At 35.6% G+C, this 22,801-nt stretch overlaps 3 protein-coding genes across 6 annotated transcripts; 2 read left to right on the top strand and 1 right to left on the bottom strand.

Annotated features, from left to right (window-relative positions):
* Positions 1 to 6,711: 6,711 nt before the first annotated feature.
* On the top strand, positions 6,712 to 10,313 carry LOC142547549 (CBL-interacting serine/threonine-protein kinase 3-like). Of its 3 annotated transcripts, none has more exons than XM_075655913.1 (15): positions 6,712 to 6,865; positions 7,198 to 7,420; positions 7,513 to 7,575; positions 7,796 to 7,867; positions 8,207 to 8,314; positions 8,453 to 8,533; positions 8,670 to 8,723; positions 8,835 to 8,960; positions 9,036 to 9,125; positions 9,206 to 9,328; positions 9,409 to 9,519; positions 9,610 to 9,723; positions 9,828 to 9,884; positions 9,969 to 10,043; positions 10,141 to 10,313. In XM_075655913.1, exons 2-15 carry the CDS (start codon positions 7,250 to 7,252, stop codon positions 10,213 to 10,215), a joined length of 1,320 nt encoding a protein of 439 aa, XP_075512028.1. In that variant the 5' UTR covers positions 6,712 to 6,865; positions 7,198 to 7,249; the 3' UTR covers positions 10,216 to 10,313. The 3 variants fall into 3 exon arrangements, with proteins under 3 accessions (XP_075512028.1, XP_075512037.1, XP_075512018.1); XM_075655922.1 differs by having other exon boundaries at positions 6,846 to 6,971; XM_075655903.1 differs by lacking the exon at positions 6,712 to 6,865 and adding an exon at positions 6,872 to 7,111.
* Positions 10,090 to 13,558, bottom strand: LOC142547568 (putative serine/threonine-protein kinase PBL3). Of its 2 annotated transcripts, none has more exons than XM_075655932.1 (6): positions 13,214 to 13,558; positions 11,685 to 12,004; positions 11,448 to 11,583; positions 11,189 to 11,325; positions 10,969 to 11,092; positions 10,090 to 10,863 (listed from the first exon to the last, which is right to left on the bottom strand). In XM_075655932.1, the coding sequence occupies exons 1-6, from the start codon at positions 13,272 to 13,274 to the stop codon at positions 10,517 to 10,519; spliced, it is 1,125 nt and encodes a 374-aa protein (XP_075512047.1). In that variant the 5' UTR covers positions 13,275 to 13,558; the 3' UTR covers positions 10,090 to 10,516. The 2 variants fall into 2 exon arrangements, with proteins under 2 accessions (XP_075512047.1, XP_075512055.1); XM_075655940.1 differs by having other exon boundaries at positions 11,685 to 11,966.
* A 4,616-nt stretch (positions 13,559 to 18,174) lies between these two features.
* On the top strand, positions 18,175 to 21,501 carry LOC142547539 (uncharacterized). Its single transcript, XM_075655894.1, has 4 exons — positions 18,175 to 18,766; positions 18,900 to 18,997; positions 19,488 to 19,651; positions 19,727 to 21,501. The coding sequence occupies exons 1-4, from the start codon at positions 18,237 to 18,239 to the stop codon at positions 20,816 to 20,818; spliced, it is 1,884 nt and encodes a 627-aa protein (XP_075512009.1). The 5' UTR covers positions 18,175 to 18,236; the 3' UTR covers positions 20,819 to 21,501.
* Positions 21,502 to 22,801: the final 1,300 nt, after the last annotated feature.

Raw genomic sequence — 22,801 nt, 5'->3', positions numbered from 1 at the left:
GAGCCTCTTGCCCGTGTAAAGACGCGTTTTATACGCGTAAAACACGTCTTCCGTCTTCTGAAATGTTAGTCAACCACCACGTTTAAAATTCAGAGAACTTTTAATATTCTTGGCCCCATTTTGCTGACATTTCTCCCACTTGGAGATTTGATTGAGAATCAAACACATCTTCACACATCCTTTCAATCTTGAAATTCAATGCTGCTTACGTTTCTGCTAGACCACTTAAGGATCTACACCACTCAAACTTATCAGTGTTCACTGACTTGGTCAGAAAATCAGCTATGTTATCTTTTGTATGGCTCTTCAGCATACCAAACTTCTTTCTTCTACTACTTCCTGCACAAAGTGAAATTAAACTCCAATGTGTTTCGTCCTGGAATGAAAGGCTAGATTTCTTGCAATGTGCAAGGCACTCTGACTGTCACAAAACAAAGAAACATTCTCTTGTTTGTGTCTGATATCCTCCAATAATCTTTTAATACATATTGTCTCCTTGCAAGTTTGAGTAGCTGCCATGTATTCTGCCTCTGTTGTAGATAACGCCACAACTGGTTGTAGTTTTGAAACCTAGCTTACAGCTCCTCCTGCAAGTGTAAACACATAACCAGTAATAGATTTTTTTTATTAGAATCACCTGCATAATCTGAATCGACATAGCCCCTGAGTGTAAAATCTGATCATCCATAACATAATGCAGCATTCGAGGTACCCTTAATGTATCTATGAATCCTCTTAACAGTACTCCAATGCTCTCGTCCAGGATTCACCATATACCGAATAACTGCTCCCACTGCTTGATCAATGTCTGGTCCCACTGCTGATGCATATGGTACTCGAGACATCTCCATCATCTCTGCATCACTACTAGGACACATCTCAGAGGATAACTTGAAGTTATTAGGAAGAGGGGTCGAAATTGGCTTACTATCTTGCATATTGAAGCGTTGCAAGACTTTCTTCAAATAATTTTTCTGTTACTTCTGTCTCGGTGAACTTGCATCCCTAGAATCTTGTTTGATGGTCTCAAATCCTTCATATCAAATTCTCTAGCCAACTATGCCTTCAATCCATGGACCCGATCTTTGTTGAGGCCTGATACGAACATGTCGTCCACATACAACAGCAAAATGATATAATTATCACCAGAACTCTTGAAATATGTACAAGGGTCTACACTCAATCTGTTGTATCCAAGGCTCTTGATATAGGAATCAAATATCTTGTACCAACACCTCGGCGCCTGTTTGAGACCGTACAGAGATTTGTTCAACCTGCAAACCAAGTTATCTTTGCCTTTTTCCGCAAAACTTTCTTGCTGGAGCATATAGATTTCTTCTTCAAGAGCTCCATGAAGAAATGTTGTTTTCACATCTAGCTGTTCTAGATGTAGGTCAAACATCTCACATAATGCCAACACTACTCTGACTGTTGTAAGCCGAACCACATGTGAAAATATCTCATTGAAGTCAATGCATTCTTTCTGAGCATATCCTTTACCATCAAACTAGCACGATACCGCTCCACTTGGTTACTGTCATCACACTTAATCTTATAGACTCATATGTTTCCAATGGATTTCCTTCCTCGTGATAGTGTAACAAGATCCAAAGTTTTATTCTTGTCTAATGCTTCTAACTCTTCTTGCATTGCTATCATCCACAAAGATACATCCGAGCTTTGAGTAGCCTCGTGGAAACTTGATGGCTCACCATCCTTTGATAATAGACAATATGCAATATTTCTTTCAGTGACATAATCTGAAAGCCAACCTGGTGGTCTTCTGTCTCGAGTTGACTGCCTCACATTGGAAATCTCAGACTTAACATGTTTTTGTTCTTGTTCTTCGTGCTCTTGTACTGCTTCACAAGAAATTTGTCATTCGTCTGTCTTATTCTCCACCTGAAATATAGTAGTTTCTGAATTCAGTTTGTCTTTGTCTCCCTTTACTTTATCTTCCTCGAAGATAACATCACTGCTGATGACAAACTTGTGAACAGTAGGATTCCACAAGCGAAACCCCTTTACTCCATCAGAATATCCTAAAAAGATACATTTTCTGGATTTCGAATCCAACTTCGATCTTTCTTGCTCATTGTACAGAACGTACACATGACTTCCAAATGTATACAAATGAGAATAATCTGTCGGCTTCCCGGTCCACATCTCCATTGGAGTCTTCAGGTCAATCGCCACTGAAGGAGAACGATTGATAATATAACAAAAGGTTTTCACTGCGTCCGCCCAAAATGTCTTGTCTAGAACCACAGTCCTCAACATAGCTCTTGTTCTGTCCAACAAGGTTCTGTTCATCCGCTCTGCCACTCCATTCTGTTGACGTGTGTAAGCCATCGTGAATTGTCTTTTGATGCCTTCATGTTGACAATATACATCAAACCCGGCACTTGTATATTCTCCTCCATTGTCAGTCCTCAAACACATGATTTTCTTTTCAGAATCAAGTTCAACCCGCACTTTGAAATCTTTGAAGACTTGGAAAACATCTGATTTCTTCCTGATTGGATACACCCAACATCTCCTAGAGAAATCATCAATGAACAAGACAAAGTATCTCGCTCCTCCTAGGGATATAACCGGTGCTTGCCAAACATCCGAATGAATCAGCTCCAATATGCTTTTGCTCCTGGCAGTAGAAGTGCCAAACTTTAATCTGTATTGTTTACTGGTAACACATTGCTCACAAAAGGGTAGTGACACTTTTGTAAGTCCCGGCAGCAGCTTCCGTTCTGAGAGAATTTTAAACTCTCGTTATGACATATGCTCAAGCTTTCTATGCCACAACAGCTAGTTCTACCTCTGTGTGTGTTTCTCCCAAAAGTACATAAAGATTTGCAGCAATTTTTTCTGCCTTCATAACCACAAGCGCACCCTTCACAATTTCCATGATCCCGTTCTCGATCCGTGTTTTGCACCCGATGTCATCCAATTGCTCTAAGGACAAAAGATTCTTCGTCAGTCCTTTCATATGTCTTACCTCCTATATGGTGCGAATGATGCTATCAAATATTTTAATTTTGATAGTATCGACCCCAGCGATTTCCAAGGCATGATCATTTCCCATTAATATAGATCCTTCTGAGACTGGTTCATAATGATCAAACCATTCTCTCCGAGGCGTCATGTGCCACATCGCTCCTGAATCCATAATCCATGTGTCACAAAATTTGTGTCTGCCTTCTGCAACTGTTATTGATTCGCTGAATAATATTTCATCACTGCCTGAAGTACTTGCCACATTTCCTTGAGAAATTTTATCGATACTCGTACACTCTTTCTTGAAGTGCCCTTTACCGCCACATTTAAAGCAGTAAATATTTTTCTTCTTACTTCTTGACTTTGATCTACCTCGTCTTTGGCTCCCACTGGAGTCACATTCCATAAATCTTCCTCTTATCATCGGCAAAGCCTCTGCCTGCTTCGATGTTACCAACCTATCTTCCTTATTCTTGCGCCGACTTTCTTCTCCGAGAACCGCAGTTAAGACATTGTCGAATCTTAGAAAGTCAATAAGAATATTATTGATAATGTTGATGATAATTTGATCACATGAATCTGGTATACTTTGAAGTAGAAGATCTCGCACGTTCATTTTCCCTTATTTTATGCCCCATGGAAGTGAATTGGGCAAATAGAGTATTTAGTGCATTGATATGGTCGGTCATCAATGAGGATTCCACCATCCGAAGAGTATAAAGCATTCTCTTTAGGAAAATCATGTTGTGTAGCGACTTGACCTCGTACATCTTTGTCAGAGTATCCCAGATAACTTTGGCTGTTTTTATCTCAGAGATACTTGACAGTACTTCGTCTGCTATAGCCAAGTGTAAATTGGCAACAATATTTTCATTCATCTCATTCCACTTTTCATCGTCCGTAATTTCCACCGGTCTATCTCCAATAGCCGCCAATCAATTCTCCTTTCTTAAAACTGCTTGTATCTTTATTTTCCACAACATAAAATTGCTTCTGTTGAAGTTTTCTATCTCATACCTGCCTGCCATTATGTCTACAACAATTTAGTAGACTGAACAAAATAATCCCGCTTTAATAAAAAAATCTCAAAAAATCTTTTATGATGTGGAAGATCAGTCTAGACTGCAACCACAGAGCATGCTCAGAATTTTAAAAAAAATTAAACCAAAGCTCTGATACAACTTGTTGGTCCCACCCGCAGTAATTTGAGAAAATAAACCCGAAAATAAAGAATAAATTGGACACCGAGATTTACGTGAAAAATCCCTAAAAATTATTATGGTAAAAAATCATGGGCAAGATGAAAAGAATTCCACTTTAATATTTTGTGGTGTACAACTCACTCACTGTGTTTCCAAAGAGAATACACTCTCTTAATATAGGAGAACAAAACACCTCACAAATATTATAGAACTAAGCACTCAAATGCTTATAAGATGAAAGAAAACTCGAAAAATGGATGATTTCAAAATGAAAGTGGGAGCTTTATTTATAGAGCTCATTGTCCGTCTGTTTTCTGAAATGTTAGTCAACCACCACGTTTAAAATTCAGCCAACTTTTAATATTCTTGGCCCCATTTTATCGATGTCTATGTTACAAAGGAAGACAACGCCATGGTTTGACGAGAGTTGGTTTTTTTTTCCCATCAGTTTTAATTATTTATTTGCTTTTATCAAAATTCTCAATTCACTTATGGGCCTAGTCCATTTCTTTAAAATTTTAATTTAAAGCCCATTAACATTTGATTAGTATTAAGATTAAATATATTAAAATATATGTATATAAATTTTGGGGTGTTACACTTGCAATGTGTAAAGCACTCTAACTGTCATAGAACAAAGAAATTTTCTCTTATTTATGACTGATCTCTTCCAATAACCTTTTAATCCATATTGTCTCCTTACAAGCTTGAGTAACTAACATATTTTCTACCTCCGTTGTAAATTATATCATAACTTTTTGCAATTTTAAAACTCATATTACTGTTCCCCTGCAAGAACAAACACATAATCATTAATAGATTTTCTCTTATCGAGATCACTTGCACAATATGAATCGACATAACCCTTGAGTGTAAAATATGATCCTCCAAAACATAATCCAGCATTTAAGACAGTCTTAATGTATCTAAGATCCTTAACTGTACTCATTGCTCTCATTCAGGATTGGCCATATACCGACTAAACTGTTCCCACTGCTTGTGCAATGTCTAGTCTTGTATAAATCATGGCTAACATCAAACTTCTCACTGCTTATGCATATGGTACTCGAGACATTTGCATCATTTTCGCTTCATTACTAGGACATCTTGGAGGATAACTTAAACTAACATGAAGATGTGTTGAAATTGAAGAAATTTTGAACCTACATCTTCACCTTAATGATTCAAAGGACGCTAGATATTGGAAATGGGAGCGAAAAAAGGTAACAATTCTGTGAAATCAGGATACCGTTTAGAAATGGGGTTGTTAGACCCTCATCCTCACAGCACTTCCTACCTTATCTGATCTTGGTGGAATATATCGTGGAATTTACACATTCCACCGAAAGTAAAAAAATTTACTTGGAAAGCTGCTCTCAATTTCATCCCCTTGGAGATGAATATGGCTCTTCATCATGTTCCCACGGCTGGTATGTGTATTCTTTGCCATTCCTCTATGGCATCTACTTGTCACTTACTATTCTTTTGTCCAATTACCCAACATGTGTGGAAGGGTAGCCATTTTGGGTTCTTCCTTAGGTTGTGTCGAGATCGACCTTTTTTGGAAATCATCCAAGAAATATCAGTAATGTTTCCCCTTTGTTGAGTGGGGTTGTTTTATGGCATTGCTTGGGCTGTGTGGGGTGAGTTTTGTCATCGGAAGCACGATTTATCGTTGGCTGCATGTGGATTGGGCTTATAATTTGATCATGGAATATCAAAATGCTCTTACAGTGGCTTCACATCATTCGGGATCTCTCGGTGAGGTTTCTTCTTCTCGATGGATGCCACCTCCTTTGGGACAGTTTCAGTTGGATGTTGATGTAGGGTTTGATGAGCAGAACAGACGTTTCTCAACGCGTATTATGGGTGCTTCAGCTACCCAAATTCGTCATCCGATATCTGTGTTTGGAGGTGATTATATGCAATTATCCATGGCTTGTTATGTATTCGATGTGATCTTTCCCATGCTTGGGTGTTTTCTTATTCGTTGCATGTGGTTCAAGCTATGAGCGCGCCTTCGGAATTTTGTAGTCTAAAGACATATTGATAGAGCAAATTTGGATTACTACTTCTGGCAATAGTTTTCTTGGAATTAAACATATGATTCTTTGCTCATAGGCTTGCAAAATTCGCTTCTTCTAATCCTCAATCTTATGTTTGGATTATTTATGGATTTTCTTGTCGGTTACAAAAAAGTTGTATTTGTCTATTTATACTAAAATTCTATTTCATCTTTCCTGATTCCGTCCTTGTCGGTTTATAAAATTTGAATATAAACTTCACGTACACGTGATTTGTTCAAGCAACAACAATTGTCCCAACCAAAAATGTTGTTGATCATAGCACATCAATTTACTATCCGTGCATGTCGTACACCTCTTGGTCTAGATTTTCGTGCCCGTGCGCCCGGCCCCATGCCCACCCCGTGTAGAAACCGTGTCAAGTTGTGGCCATGAATGCACGTGAAGAACATGCATCCTCCCACAAAACTACGAAACCATCACCATCACTGGAAATTTCATCGAAACCGCGAAAAATATTATTCCCATGTGCGATTCATTTGTCATATTTTATATGCAAAACTGGGGGCTTTGATTGATTGATCGATCGATCGATTCTCACGCTCCATCTCAAGATATTTTTACTTCCAAGTATCCAACTTTCTTGTAAGTGGTTTTGTGGAAGCGAACTGTTCTTTGCACACTAACTTTCCTGTTCGGAATCTTTTTCTTAGTTTTTGTTGGTTTCGGAGTGTGTGCGTAAATTATGAAGGTGGGTGTAGATTGTTTGAGTCTTGTTTGAAAAGTTGTGAGCTTACATGGTGTTTGAATATTTTTCTGATGTGAAACTGCTGATTGAATCACTCCCTGTCTCCCTGAGTACTATTGCTTACCGGCACCAAATATGTATGGGTATGAAAATTTATTGAATCGCGAGAGCAGCTCTTTATAGCATTTCAAATTTTCAAAGGTGTGAGTAAAGTGAACTTCTTGTGCAGAAAACTGAAACTAGGTACTGCTTTTGCAAATTCAATTGAAAATCAATCAAGAATGAAGCAATCCAACGTTGGGCGCAGAATTGGTAAGTATGAGATTGGAAAGACAATCGGCCAGGGTTCTTTTGCAAAAGTGAAACTCGCTAAGAACTGCGAGACTGGACAATCCGTGGCTCTAAAGATTATTAATAAGGATTTGGTCCTCAAACACAAAATGACTGAACAGGTTATTGAATCATCCAATGCCCAGCAGAGGGACTTTTTAGTTCTTCTTGATGTTTTAGCTTGATAACAAATCTTTATGCATAAATTTGGCAGATTAAACGGGAGATAGCGACGATGAAGTTGATAAAACATCCCAACGTTATTCGTTTATATGAGGTCAATCTCATCTCTCTATCTCTGACTCTGAGTGAAAATTTGCAATCCATGAGTCTTTTGTTTTTTATAATGAAAGTTAGCAAGAAATGCATAGCCTTAACGAGAAACTCTCCTCGGGAAGGTCTATTGTCTTTTGAGCTGACATAAATTCTTTGTTATTTGGAGAACTAATTCTTTTCCTAGTGTTGCCTGCTAGCTTGATATTCTTGTCTTTCTTCAGGTTATGGCGAGCAAGACCAAGATATTCATTATCATGGAATTTGTCACAGGAGGGGAGCTCTTTGATAAAATTGTAAGATGAAACCCTTCCTACACAAACATATCTTGGCATTTTAACCTTCTTATGAAACCATATGGTAGAAAATCATGCTTCTGTGTAACGATCTCATCTTGGCTCCACGACTTACAACTTTGAGGAGCTCTCCCATCTGATAGGCTAGTTTTTAGAGTTTGGACTATCCGCCGCTCGAGCATGTGACCTAAATTCTGTGCCTTGGTTATACCATGAGTTTTCAATTATTGCACTGAGTGGATTTTGATATTTTTCACTTAATCCATTCAGTTTTGGTAGTAAAATTTATTAGAAACATTTATTCAACTTGTCTAAACATTGTGTTTGTAATTGATGAAGGCAACTCATGGCAAGATGCAAGAAGATGAAGCTAGAAGATATTTTCAGCAGCTCATTGATGCTGTTGATTATTGCCATAGTAGAGGAGTCTTTCACCGAGACCTCAAGGTAGGTGACTTTGCTTTTAGAATATCCTTTTAGCATTTCTCTTGGAATATTTTGTCAATATTGTAACTGGATAAGTTACGTTCAAACCCTGGATGAGAAAATTCAAACTTATATTTTACTCTTCCCTAACTGGTGCAGCCGGAGAACTTACTACTGGATACTGCAGGAAACCTCAAAGTTTCCGATTTTGGACTAAGTGCTCTATCCCAGCAAATCAGGGTGAATATCAGATTCTAGAGGATGATTTTTGTCACTTACTACCATAGTCTTGTGGCATTATTTTATACTTTACGCTGAACATTTGCATCATATAATGGAAACATGATTCAAATACACGAAATGATTAATTTGGCAGGATGATGGTTTGTTGCACACTACATGCGGAACTCCAAATTATGTTGCTCCCGAGGTAAAATAATTTTTTTGCAAAACTCTCATATCTTGGTTTAAATTGAAACAAATCATTATTTTTCTCTCTGATTACTGATATGTTCTGATAAATGGGATAATATCTCCATAGGTTCTCAATGATAGAGGCTATGATGGAGCAACTGCAGACTTGTGGTCTTGTGGAGTCATACTTTTTGTATTGCTTGCAGGTTACTTGCCTTTCAACGATAGTAATCTATCGAAACTATATTCAAAAGTGAGTGTTGTTTTACTTCTGCATCTTTTTCCCTTGTCTCTAAAGTTCTCACCATTTCAACCGTACCATATCCAGATATCTTCTGCAAACTTCACTTGCCCTCCCAGGTTTTCCAGTGGTGCCATCAAATTAATCACACGGATTCTCGAACCAAATCCTGAGAAAGTAAGGTCGATGAAATTTCAATACATGCAAGTAAATTGAATTTGTGCAAGTTTAATTTATATGGTTCTCTTGTTTTGCAGCGAATTACTATCTCCGAAATTCTGGAAGATAAGTGGTTTAAGAAAGATTACAAAGCATCAGTTTTTGATGAGACAGAAAATATGAATTTGGATGTTGATGAAGTTTTTTCGAAGAATTCTGAAGTGAGCTTATAAAAAAACCACATCGGCCAAACAAGAAATTCAAAAATGGAAAAACTGATAATTGAGTTTCTTATTTGCAGGAATATCTAGAAAAAGAGAAAAATGAGGAGCAACCAGCTGCTATGAATGCCTTTGAGTTAATTTCCATGTCAAAAGGTCTCAATCTTAAGAATCTATTTGATATAGAGCAGGTCGGTATTCTTGTTTCCTCACCGCAGATTATGCAATGTGATAGCTAGAATCGTCATACATAATGTTTTGCTGGCATGGCAATGGTGCAGAAATTCATGAGGGAAACGAGGTTCACTTCTAAACGTCCAGCCAATGAGATAATCAAGAAAATCGAACAAGCTGTTAAACCTCTTGGCTTTGATGTTCACAAGAAGAATTATAAGGTATCACTCAATTTTCCTGGGTACCTCTTCCAGTTTTAAGTTTTTTGAAATTTCATTCATCTTCTCCCTAATTTTTTGAACCCATTCTTTCTACTGACTCTCAGATGAGACTTCAAAATATAAAATCTGGAAGAAAAGGCAACCTTAATGTCGCCACTGAGGTATTTTCAGTCACTTCACGTTGCATTTCATACAAGTCCGGCTTTCGGATATTTCTATGCTCATAACACAAGCATCGTGCTTAGGTATTTCAAGTTGCCCCTTCTTTCCACATGGTTGAGGTAAAAAAGGCAAAAGGAGATACTTTGGAGTTCCACAAGGTGCACTCAGTTTTGCTGTCGAATTTCTTGAAAAAGCACCTTCTCCGTCCACGTAAAATTTCTGGGTTTTTGTTTATTTGGTGTTTTCCCTGTGCAGTTCTATAAAAATCTGTCGACCAGTCTTGAGGATGTAGTTTGGAAAACCGACGAGGACATTCAAGAAACAGGTTAGGGGTATTCTTTGATTTATATGAAACAAATACGTCCTGATTGTAATGTATACTCCTTGTAGACCACAAAAGCAATTGCAAAACGGAGCCTAATAGTTGAGGATGCGATTTTTTTTTTTTTGGAAGCTAAATTTGCATATTATTTTAAATGTTTGGAGCATTACAGACGAAATTTTCTGAAGCTACATAACTATATTTCCTCTGCAACCAAAAAAGTACCACCAGTTGCTAATGAAACATCAAAACCAGTACTGAACATCGAAAAAATGAAAAAAAATAATCGAGGAGCGTTCATTTTTTTTTTCAACTCTCCTTAATTCGATGATCCATCGTGCCTAATGGTGATCTTTGTATAGCTTTAACTTGTTGGAGCTCGAATAGAACCTCAGCCATGGAAGGCCTATCCTGAGGGTCATTATTTAGGCACCGTAATGCAAGGGAAGATGCAGCCTGTGCACTCTTTTTGTAATACTCACCTCTTAACCTTGTATCCATGACTCTTGAAAATTGCCTCGAATCACCTATAAATGGCTTAGCCCAATCTACCAAGGCACCTCCAATGGTTACATCGCCCTGTGCTCGTTTACCTGATAGCAGCTCTAGCAAAACAACCCCAAAACTGTAAACATCACTCCTGGGAGACAAATGGCCTGTGATATTTAAACGAACATGGAAATCTTGGCTAAGTTCAGTCTAATGTAACACAAATGATTGACTTAACACAGTGAGATGGTATAAGAACATGATGGAAAAACCTATAGCCAAATATTCTGGTGCAGCATAGCCTAATGTACCGACAACTCTGGTTGAAACATGACTTCCATCGCCAGTGGGACCCTTTCGTGCAAGGCCAAAATCTGAAAGCTTTGCATGAAATTCCTGCAAAGTGCAAGCATGAAATTCCTTATGTCATTATTTAACAGAAAATTGGGGATTGGTGCTGATACAAAGTAAATCAAGTGTTCCAACGCATACCGAATCAATTAGTATGTTAGAGGGCTTCAAGTCCCGGTATATTACATTGGTGTCTAAACTATGCAAGAAGGTCAATCCTAATGCAATGTCAACTGCAATCTGCATTCGCACAGCCCAAGCCATTGGCTGTACCCCTCCTGGACAAAAAAGTGCATTAACGTGCACAAATTTAGTCTTCAAAGGATCCAAATTTTAGCTCGGAGTTGTTTGAGAAAATGAATAATCCCATAAAGGAAAGAAAATGTGGGGAAAAATGCACTTTTAAACAAATGGTTCTCCAAGCTTCCTTTCGGCATGAATTCATAAACTAAAAGCCTGTTCTTGGATTCCGAGCAGTACCCGATCAGCTTCACCAGATTTTCATGGTGAAGCTTCCCTAAAAAGTTAAGCTCAGTCTGCAAATTTGATAGCATCAAGAAGGTCATTTCACCTAAATGAAGGGAAAAAGTGCATGATATCTTGACCAATAATTTTCCAAGAAACGCGACAAACTCACAAGCCATTCCTTGTGCCCTTGAAAACTTTGTGCCTTGAGTTTTTTGACAGCCACAACCATCCCGATTCCTGGTTTGCTCGGAGCCAGAGTGTACTCATGGATCCATCCTTTGAACACATGGCCAAAACCTCCCTCTCCAATGAGAGAGTCGGAGGAGAAGTTTCTCGTTGCATTTCTTAAATCATCGAGGGTAAATGATTTCAGGTTGCTGGATATGGGTTGATTATTTACTGATACCGCAGAATCATAGTTGAGCTTGCCCGAAATTGTATCCTTTGGACCCTGTTTTGCATGGCCATGAGCTACGGCTATCCTTGATCCTAGAGAAAAATATTAAAATGGTGTACAGTTATTTTTTGGATCGAAAAAGTTTTTTTTATTATCATATTTCCGCAACACTGCTCTTAGGCCTTAGCCTCAGCATAGGCATCTTCTAAATGGGCATCAGCTAAAAAATCTTTATGGCTCAAACAGAGCCGGACCTTTTATGAGGCCAACCAAGCGGTTGCCTCAGAGCCCGGCCTAACAAAGGGCCAATATATATATATATATATATATATATATATATATATAACAAATAAATTTTACGGTCCCCTACTTTTCTTAAGTCTGAAGGTAAGTAATTTTCTTCATCTACTTTTCTTAAGTCTGAAGGTAAGTAATTTTCTTCATGAGTTGTGCTTTATTTCCATTTCAAATCTTCTTTATAAATATACATTTATATTTATAGATTAATCTATCAAAAAATCCTTTCTGAAAATGAAATTTATTTGCAATATAAGCACATGTAATGTGTTTAGAGATCATGTTAATTAAATATATAACTAAAGTACACATCACATGATTTAAATTTTTTAATGAGTTATAATTGAATTACGAGTTTTATATATATTTTATGCGCGACTTGTGTAATTAATAAGTAGATAGTCTAAGTAAATAAAATAAATTGTGAATAAAGCTTGAATGTGTAGACCGTTGAAGGATGAAATTCATTGTTTTTTGGGATTTCTTTGTCCTTTGATTTTGTAGTTTGTTATTTCGAGTCAAAGAATTCTTTGATTTTGTAATTTCTATAATTATAGAGACTAAAAGTGTAGTTTTTACAAAAATTATCTTCGATCAACAATGTCGCAAGATAGATTAAATGGGCTAATTATATTGTCGATTGAGAAAGAAATAGTCTGAAAATTACGTCACACAGATTTGATAAATATTTTCGCCTCTAAAAAGCTAGACAAGTAGTATTTATGTAGTTATTTTAAATATTTATTGAGTTGTTATTGATGTAATATATTGGTTTTGATATATTTATTAGTATATTTGTAATTTGCAAATTGAAGTTTATATTTATTATTGTAACAAGAGGGCTCATTTTTCAATTTTCGTTTCAGGCCTCGTTCAACACAGGTACGGCTCTGGGCTCAAAACTAGCTCCCATTTGCGCATGCATAGCTATGAAAACCAGATCTAGTAGCAACGTGGAAAAATGAAATGAAGAATCTCACGCAATTTTAGTTAAGAATTCATACCAAAACCGTGCCCAGCATCTGAATCATCGATCTGCGCAGCGCTTCCGAAGCAAATCCCCATCTCCGACTAACTGGTTTGAGTTCAGCTCCCCCGGATATCAAGTTGATCGAGAACGAGAATGAAATTTAAAGAACTGAAACAAACCCATTCGTGTGCATTTCAAAACCAAATCAATCTCGTACTCCGAATATAATATTGGAGAGTATGACGAAAATCTCGATGGATTGTAACCACAATTTTTGACTGCCATGGAATGTTGAACATGTTCAAAATCAATAGCAGGTAGCTCACTGGTCCAACGTCAGCAACCGGTCGTCCTATTTTTTTTATCTTTAAAGTTAAACGCCGACAGTAAATAACTTTTTGTATGTTAGACTAAATCTTTTTATAATTGCAAAAATAACAACTAATTTCATATATATTTCATTGTCTCTTGTTATTTCAATTTAAATTGATAAATATCTTAATGATTGATTAAACTTGAAATCCATCGTAATTAACATGAAATATTATATAAACACGGAAGTGATGAATTTGAATTTGAGTATGTCTTTTGAGAGACGGTCTCACGAATCTTTATCTGTGAGACGGGTCAACCCTACGGATATTCAGAATAAAAAATAATACTCTTAGTATAAAAAGTAATATTTTTGATGGATGACTCAAGTAAGAGATCATTCTCACAAAATACGACCCTTGAGACAGTCTCACACAAGCTTTTGCCTTTGAATTTTATGGTTTTACGTATCTAAAACTACTTGAAATTCATTTATTTGAAATTTATCGATCCAAACTTAACTTTATATTTTTTTTAAATGTCAAAATATACTAAAAAAATTTAATTCAAATATTCTGCCACTTCATATTCTAAATGCCACCCAAATCAAACAGCACCGTCTCTTTTCAATGCCTCACCCAAATGAAAATAACAATCTCCTCAAATTTCTAGTTCAGTTTCACATATCTAACGTGTGTTCTTCGGCCGCTGGTATATATTATCAATGAGATGGTAACTAAAATTTGCTTAATAAAATTAATATTTATCTTATATACCTTAACGACTCTGACTATAATTTATTGAATTCTTCACACAGAAATATAAAATGTGACCAATTGATAAAATATTAGTGGATGAATGATACTGCAGGTGATTTTAAAAATTGCATACGAAATCGAACAAAGTCTAACTTCACAACAAATCCTATTAAAAACCAACCTCGGGAACAGCCGCCTCTCTAGATCCATTATACTGTAATAAATATTAAAAGTGCACCGTTGAACTCATGCTACAAGATGACCCAATTTTGTTATTTAAGCTCAATTTGTATTTACTTAATTCAATTGTTAGATATTAAGATTGGATTGTATTTCCAATATAATTAAGATCATATATGAACCAAAGTAGGCATTTTTGCAAGCCCACAAATTATTTATCCTGAAATTTTTATAAATAGTTTTAGTTTCGAAGGGATTCTTTCATTTTTACTCTTGAAATATTCTTGTTTTCACGGTTAACTCCAGCATCTCTAACTTCATTTGTGACGCAGGTGACCACCCCAATATTTATAGCATTGAGGTAAGGTGAGACCCTTAATTAAATTTTAATGTGAAATAATAATGAGGGTGTTTTTTTAAAAAGTTTACACATAGTTATTATTAATAAAATGAGTAGGTCTATTGTGAGACGGTCTCACGAATTTTTATCTGTGAGACGGGTCAACCCTATCGATTTTCACATTAAAAAGTAATACTCTTAACATAAAAAGTAATATTTTTTTATGGATGACCCAAATAAGAGATTCGTCTCACAAAATATGATCCGTGAGACCGTCTCACACAACTTTTTGCATAATAAAATAACAAATTATTATCCAAACCCCTCAACCATTAACCAACAACACACGTTTGAAGAGTGAAAAGAAATTATTTATTCCTTATTATATAATTCACTTTTGTTCTTCTTTGTCCGACACTCCGATCAAAATCTTCAGCGATAAATCGAGTGGACGATGGACATTTGAATAATGGTTTAATTACTTATAATGAAATAGATATATTTCGTAACTTGTTGAATGTAGTTATTAGTAATTATTTTCAGAAATTTCAAGTCGTAACGACATTGTAAATTAAATCTGAAATTAAAATATAGTGTTTATATTTCGTTATTATATTTTAATTAAGTACTAAGGACATTGTAAATTAAATCTGAAATTAAAATATATTATTTATATTTAGTTATTATATTTTAGTTTTTGCAATTTTCTTTTTGATTCTCTCAATATTGTTGTTATTAATCTGAATGTTTATTTTTCATTCATATGAGTTGGTGTTTCAACGGCATGGGCCGTTGGAATTCTTCCTTTCATGGACTTTTCACTCTCCTAATTATACATGCGACTTCTCGTCTTGTATTTCTTACTTAATTTTTATTCATTAAGTCTAAAAAATCCCACAATTACTGTACCCAAAAAAATTACAAATTATCATATATATGAAAATGAATCTACCATCACACAAATTAATATGAATAGTGCAGACAGTAAACAAGTTCAAGGGAACAAGGAAAAGTAGGTCTCTTGTGAGACGATCTCACGAATTTTTTTCTGTGAGTCGAGTCAACCCTACCGATATTCACAATAAAAAGTAATATTTTTAGCATAAAAAGTCGTATTTTTTTATGGATGACCCAAATAAGAGATCCTTCTCATAAAATATGACCCGTGAGACCATCTCACATAAGTTTTTGCCTATAAAGAATAAGTAAAAAACTATGGATAAAAAGATGATTATTGGGAAACTAGTTTTTGATCCAATAACTTGTAAAGGTTTAGGTATACTAATTTTTAAATTTTTAATCTTGGTGCAATAACAAATGAATTTTAGCTATTTTGGTCTATCTACCATCATAATGTTATTTTTTTGTTGGAAACTGCTAATTAAATGGTGAATGTAGCTAATGTTGCAAAAAAATTGGATTTCTTGGATTCGGAAGTGAAATCAATTTATTTTGAATCAGCTTAAAATAAAAATTCGAACAAATCAAACAAAATTAACAAGTCTATGCATTCCATCATAACCACTCGATAATTACGATTAAAAAAATGTGTTTTTAGCTTTCACCTAATCAATGTTTTTTGATATAAAAAATGATATTTCAAGGGTAGATAGACCATTCGAAACTCAAAAATTATATTAACAAGATCAAAAGGTTGCAAATTTAGTGAACAAAAACAAAAAAATACAAATTACTTAAAAGAAACATCTCTCACGAAGATTATTATATAAATCATACCCTTATCATGAATATCAAAGCGGCTTTTTGAATTTTGATAGAGCTGGGTTGTGAATAATGGAAGAAATGTGGAGGTGGATAGTTTTGCTACGATCCTTTGGAGTATTTGGCAAGCTCCCAACAAGTGGCCGGGTGTCCACTTTGCACAGGTGGAGACCCCCAATGTTAATGTTGATGCAGCGCGCGGTTCGAGAAGATTTGCCTTTCTTTGGGGTGGGGATCGTTGGGAGAGAGATATATGATATTGTCTTGTTTGCATTGGGTAAGAATCTGTCGGACCAGTTCGATCCACATCTAGCCGAGGCTCATGCAATCTTTGAGGGGGGTGTGTTGCAGCCAACAGATGCATGTCTCAGGGCTGGATTGTGGAATCAGATTCTCTGTCGGCGGTGCAGGCGCAATTGCTTCCCGGAAGCATCTTGCTCCTGAACCTTTCATCACATAAATATGGTCCAATTCTCTCCACATTCATCAAATCTGGCATCCCATTTTATACTTCAGCATTTTCTTAGTTTGCAGAGGTCTTTTGTTGTGGAAGATAATCTCCCTAAGTGGTTAACTTCAGTTGTAAATGAAGATCATTCCTTTGCTCAGTAATAGAAATGCTAGTTTCTATATATATATATATATATATATATATATAAAATAAGTAGCATAATATCTACAATACAGAATATATATATTTATTCAACAACATAATCAAACATGTTCATTTTAAGGCTTCTAAGCATGCGATAATAATTTTTTAGTTTTAAATAAATGTATTCGTCGCTTTTAAATAATTTATGTCTTTTTATAATAATTTTTTTCAAAAGTATAGATGGAAATACAGAAATATTTTGATAGTTTTAAAGTTTTGAAATTTGTATGAGTCGTGATGGTTATAGGTGAAAAAATTTACCAAAATAAAATTTTATGATTTTTTTGTTAAGTAAAAAATATAAAATTTTAAATTTGAGAGATATTTTTTTTATACTTGTAAAATTATACAATGGCAACAAAATCAGTTACTCTATATGCTCCAACTTTAATCATTAGTAGGGAAATAACAATTTTAGTATGATAAGTTAACATGTATATTTTTGTTTTTTCTTGTAACTTGATTATTTTTTTCGTTCGAAACTGCTAAATCCAGAAAATAGTACTTATTTGAAATTGATAATTTCGTACATGTCTCATGTGACGAGAATAAAGCTCGTATCATACAAAATAAAATATATCTAAATAAAAATAAAGTGGAACGAAATTTTTTTTCCTTCGATTTTGAAATATTGGTTGACGTTTTGCTTTAGTTTCTCATTTGTTTTTGTTTAGATTTATTTAATATTGTAATATATATTTTATTATCGTTACATGAGTTACGTAGGAGATCGTCAATATCAAATAAAAAAATATCTGATGAATTTAGTGTTTTTTTACGGAAAAAGACAACAAATAAAAAAAATATAAGTTATCAGGTAAAACTAAATATTGACAAATTATAAAACTTCAATTTATAAGTTTACAATTACGATTTTTTCAATAAGAATAGTATTATAGTATAATACAGTATATAGTTTAGTATTTCTAATTTATTTCGAAAATATTGTTGAAAAATAATAATAACAACTTCCGAGAAAAAAAGTTCTGTAAAACGTGTTCTCCATCCCAGCACTTTTAGTTGATGCCTAATATTTGCCCTCTTCTCCTCTGCTTTGCATTCATTTTCACTTGTAGATTCGCTGGCTGCAATGGCGCCTGCTCCCCACAAGCGCAAATCGCTACCGCTACTGCTCATGCTCCTCCTCGTTTCCCTCTCGATGTTATTCATCTTCTCTCTGTCCCCCTCAAATTCCAAGCCCCGAATCCAGCCCCTGCTGCGTCAAAACCCAAGCCCAAACCTGAACCCGAACCAGAACTTCACCTTCATCATCAAAGTCCTAACCTTCGACCGTCTGGCATCCCTCTCCCGCTGCCTCACCTCTCTCCAAAAATCCCACTACGATATCAACGATAAAGTTCATCTACACATATTCGTCGATCATTTTCGGCAAGATTCCTCTAATGGGTCTTTGGATTTAGACCAAAAATTGAGTCTATCCAGGAAGATTCTCGATTTTGTTGATGGGTTTGATTGGAGTTTTGGAGAGAAGTTGGTGCATTATCGAACTGCAAATGCTGGGCTTCAAGCGCAATGGATTGAGTCCTGGTGGCCCACCTCGGATCACGAGTTTGCCTTTGTTGTTGAAGATGATCTGGAGGTTTCGCCACTCTATTATAGGTTTCTATCTGACCTGCTTATTGATTTTGATTAACCACACGCGTCGAATACGTTTCTGTGTCATTTTGCTGTCATTATGCATCGGATCGAAGTAGCCATAATGATTTTTTAATTCTTTTATTTCTCGCGATAGGTTTCTTAAGGTCGTGGTTATGAATTATTACTACAATGCCTCCAATTTCAGTCCTTCGATTTACGGGGCATCTCTGCAGCGGCCTAGGTTTGTGCCAGGTAATGTCTTTCCCTTTTTATTTTCTCTGTGCTTTCTTATTAGGACATTAACTTGGTGAATTGAGTTTTGCTAGTTAAGGTGGTCAGAAAGTTTAACAAATTTAGACTGTTGTAACTTAGATATATTGTTTCTCCAGTAGAACTGTATGCAAATGAAAACAGTGTGTTTCATGCTACAGTATTCGTAGTCTGGAGCTGATTTAGCTTTTATGATTAGATCAAAATTCCAAATATTTATCCTCTTATTGGGATTTCTTTTCATGTTAAATGCATGTCAAAACTTTCAAAGCTCTATATTGTATGTTACCCTCTTTAAGAAGCAGATCAGATGATTAATGGAGTTAATGATACTTATGGTGTCATCTGTCCTACTTCACCTCTCATTTTGCGTGCTCAATCCTTCAAGTTCTGTAGTGATTCCCGTGAATATGTTTGTAGTATGGGCGGTGGTTAGTTTTTACCTGACATGTATTATGGTTGCTCTGCCCAGGTAAACATGGGAACAAAATGCAATTGGATGATGGAACTTGTATTTTCTTGTATCAGTTGGTTGGCACTTGGGGCCAGCTTCTGTTCCCAAGACCTTGGAAAGAGTTCCGCCTGTGGTATGACACACATAAATCAAAAAACATGAAACCGTTCTTGGAGGGAATGGTAACATTTTATATGAATCACTATATAATTTCATGCTCATTTATATGGCCTTAATTTTTATTATTGCTGAATCAGGTGACAACCGGCTGGTACAAAAAGTTAGGAGAGAAAATTTGGACTCCCTGGTTCATTAAATTTATCCAGTCTCACGGGTACTTCAATATTTATACAAATTTTCTTCATGAGAGAGCACTGAGCATCTCTCATAGGGATACAGGTGTCAATTATCGGAAAACAGCGGGGCCAGATTCTTACTTGGTGGATGAAAATTCTAGTGATTTTAGCATGTCGAAGCTATTTCCTCTGAATGATCTAAAGTGGTATGATTTCTGCTTTAGAAAGGTGCTTACTAATAGAATTGTGGATAATTCGCGTAATCTTGGGCCTATCCTTCAATCTGTTCAAAAAAATAACTCTGTTATACTAGTAAATCTATATAGAGTACACGAGGCAGTTATCAGGAATATGCTCTGCCACTTTGAGAAGCTGAATGTTCGAAATTATGTATTCGTTGGCCCAATGTCTCATGTCTTGCTAGATCTTGCAAGAAGGGGTCATCCAGTGATTGATGCAAGCCACTATTCTGATGTTATCAACCTTGCCAAGTCTATCACATTTCAGGATTCAACTGCCGAACTTATCAAAGAGATTTTAGTGAGTGCTTATGTGACTAGAAAGAGTTTGGATCTTGGTTATAGTACCTGGGTGCTCGAAGGAAATACGCTTCCTCGTACCGGTGACTCATTTTACGATTCTTTTGGCCGCGGAAAGGATGTTTTTATTGGTAAGACCACTGGACTTCTTTATGTCCGGAGCTCATCCTTGACTTTGAAGATTTGGGCTGACGATTTTGTGTACAAGATTGTTTCGCTGCTTGATGCGTCATTAAAGGACTCGGTGACTCATGGCAGCATTATGTTAGATGTGGTCGAGAAATTACTGGAGCATCAGAGAATCAAGTTTGATGACGTTGATGCAATGCACCTTGGCTTGAGTTTAGGATTTGTTCATGCCAACTCAACCACGTCATTTAGGAAAGAAAATAAATTTTTATACTGGTCTTCTGAAACAAAGTTGGATATAATACAAAGGCAACTTGAACATTTGGATCTGTGGGTCGTCGATGGCGATTTTTCTTGCGTCGGCGTTTTTTGTCACCCATCATAGGATTTGATGTTATGACTCTTATTTTCTGACATCGTATCTTTTGGAGAACAGACTTGTTATTTTCCTACAATTTTAGCGTGAACACCCTCAATTTCAAAAGAGCCAAGTTTGGAAGATAAAAAGATTGACTCAACGCTATTGAATGCCGTTTTGTGGCAATCAAAGAGTGATACAATGTTGGTCTGATTGCAAAAGCAAGCTAGTTGGCAGCTCCGCTGAGAGGACATCTGACAGCATTGTTATTTTTTCTGTTGGAGCAACGACAAGCTGGATTTTAAAACTTGTTTCCAACAGAACTACCAAAATTTTGTGTATATCGAAGATGGTTCTGGAAGTTGGTGAGAAACCACAAATTAGCATTTGGGACAAAATGGAAAAAAAACATCATTCCCGAATCCCGAGGCTTACCCGACATTACTAACCCTTATCGGGGGTGTTGCTATTAATTAGATGATCAAGTTTTGTGCTGTGGATGAACTTTGTGTTGTATTAGTTTTCTGACGACCAGTCATTCTTTTAAAACTTAAGATTGGTGATAAACAGTTTAGGAGTTGCCTATTTTCCTTACTTAAAATTTTAGTTTTCAATTGACTCTTGTTCTGGTACTTCTAGTTTCCTTGGGGTCATATGATCAACTGAAAACACGATAAATTAATTGACAAGAGTGGTTATCTGGTTTTTAACGTTTCCGTGTATTGTTTCTTTTCCAAAGATTATTGACACAAGTGAAGAAAGAAAATTAAAGAAAGGAAACTCCCTCTTGCAGCTGCAGAAATTGGAAAATATTTTCTAGCAGAGTTCAAGAACTCCTGGATATCCTTACTTCTTAACACATGATCAATACTGTTCATCTGTTTCTTTAACATCTGATCTGTACTTGTACCATGATGCTGGCCATGGTAGGTAGATAGCAAAATGGAGGCTACTAAGGATGGCTAAAAACCAGTAAAAATAATCCAACTTGTTATGGTTCAAATCTTTTGCTTCCAGCCAGCCTTGTTTAATTGCTGTAATCTTCGCTGTCGTGGCATTGATGATTCCAACAAATATACTGCTAAAGAAATACCGAAAGATAGTGATAGCAATGAAAAAGAAGTGGAAAGAGACCTCATTCCAGATGGAGCTTCTTTACAGAATAATCCTGAACATACTGATATAAGATCAAAGATTTATATTCTTAAACAACATTGATATCATATATAAAATTTATCAATGTTTTTGAAGAATTTCGATCAATAATATAAAATTTTGTTGATATTTCTGACGAATATTGATTTATGATATACGATATAAGATATGTTTCACAAAAATTCTTGTGAGACGGTTTAATTTTGTGATACAGATTTTTTATTAGGGTCACTCATGAAAAAATATTTTTTTAATGTCAAAATCTATTACTTTTTAGAGTATGTATCTTGTGAGACGGTCTCACGAATCTTTATCTGTGAGACGGGTCAACTCTATCGATATTTACAATAAAAAGTAATATTCTTAGCATAAAAAGTAATATTTTTTGATGGATGATGCAAATAAGATATCCGTCTCACAAAATACGACCCGTGAGACCGTCTCACACAAGTTTTTGCATACTTTTTATTGTAAATATGAGCAGAGTTGACTCGTTTCATGAATAAAAATTTGTGAGATCGTCTTACAATAAACCTATTATTTGCTAATATTCTTAGAGAATATTGATTTAATGTGTAGTAGGAATATATATTTGTGTTTTGATTAAAAGTTTTCTTCAGTAAATGATTGATTTATATATATATATATGTTCCGAATGTTAATGTTACAATGATTGATTTATATGCTCTGAATGATGAAATCGGTTTCTACAATTTTTCGCTAAAAAACCGACCCATTTCATTCCTTGTTTTTATTATTAAAAGAAATGTGTCAGCTCTGTCATATAATATATATGTAATATAATTAAAAATATATTTATTTATTCTAAAAATGTATAAAATATTGCTCAATCTA

This window comes from Primulina tabacum, chromosome 1, assembly GCF_025594145.1.
Source record: "Primulina tabacum isolate GXHZ01 chromosome 1, ASM2559414v2, whole genome shotgun sequence".
Classification (NCBI taxonomy): domain Eukaryota; kingdom Viridiplantae; phylum Streptophyta; class Magnoliopsida; order Lamiales; family Gesneriaceae; genus Primulina; species Primulina tabacum.
This window is presented reverse-complemented; position numbering and strand designations above follow the sequence as displayed.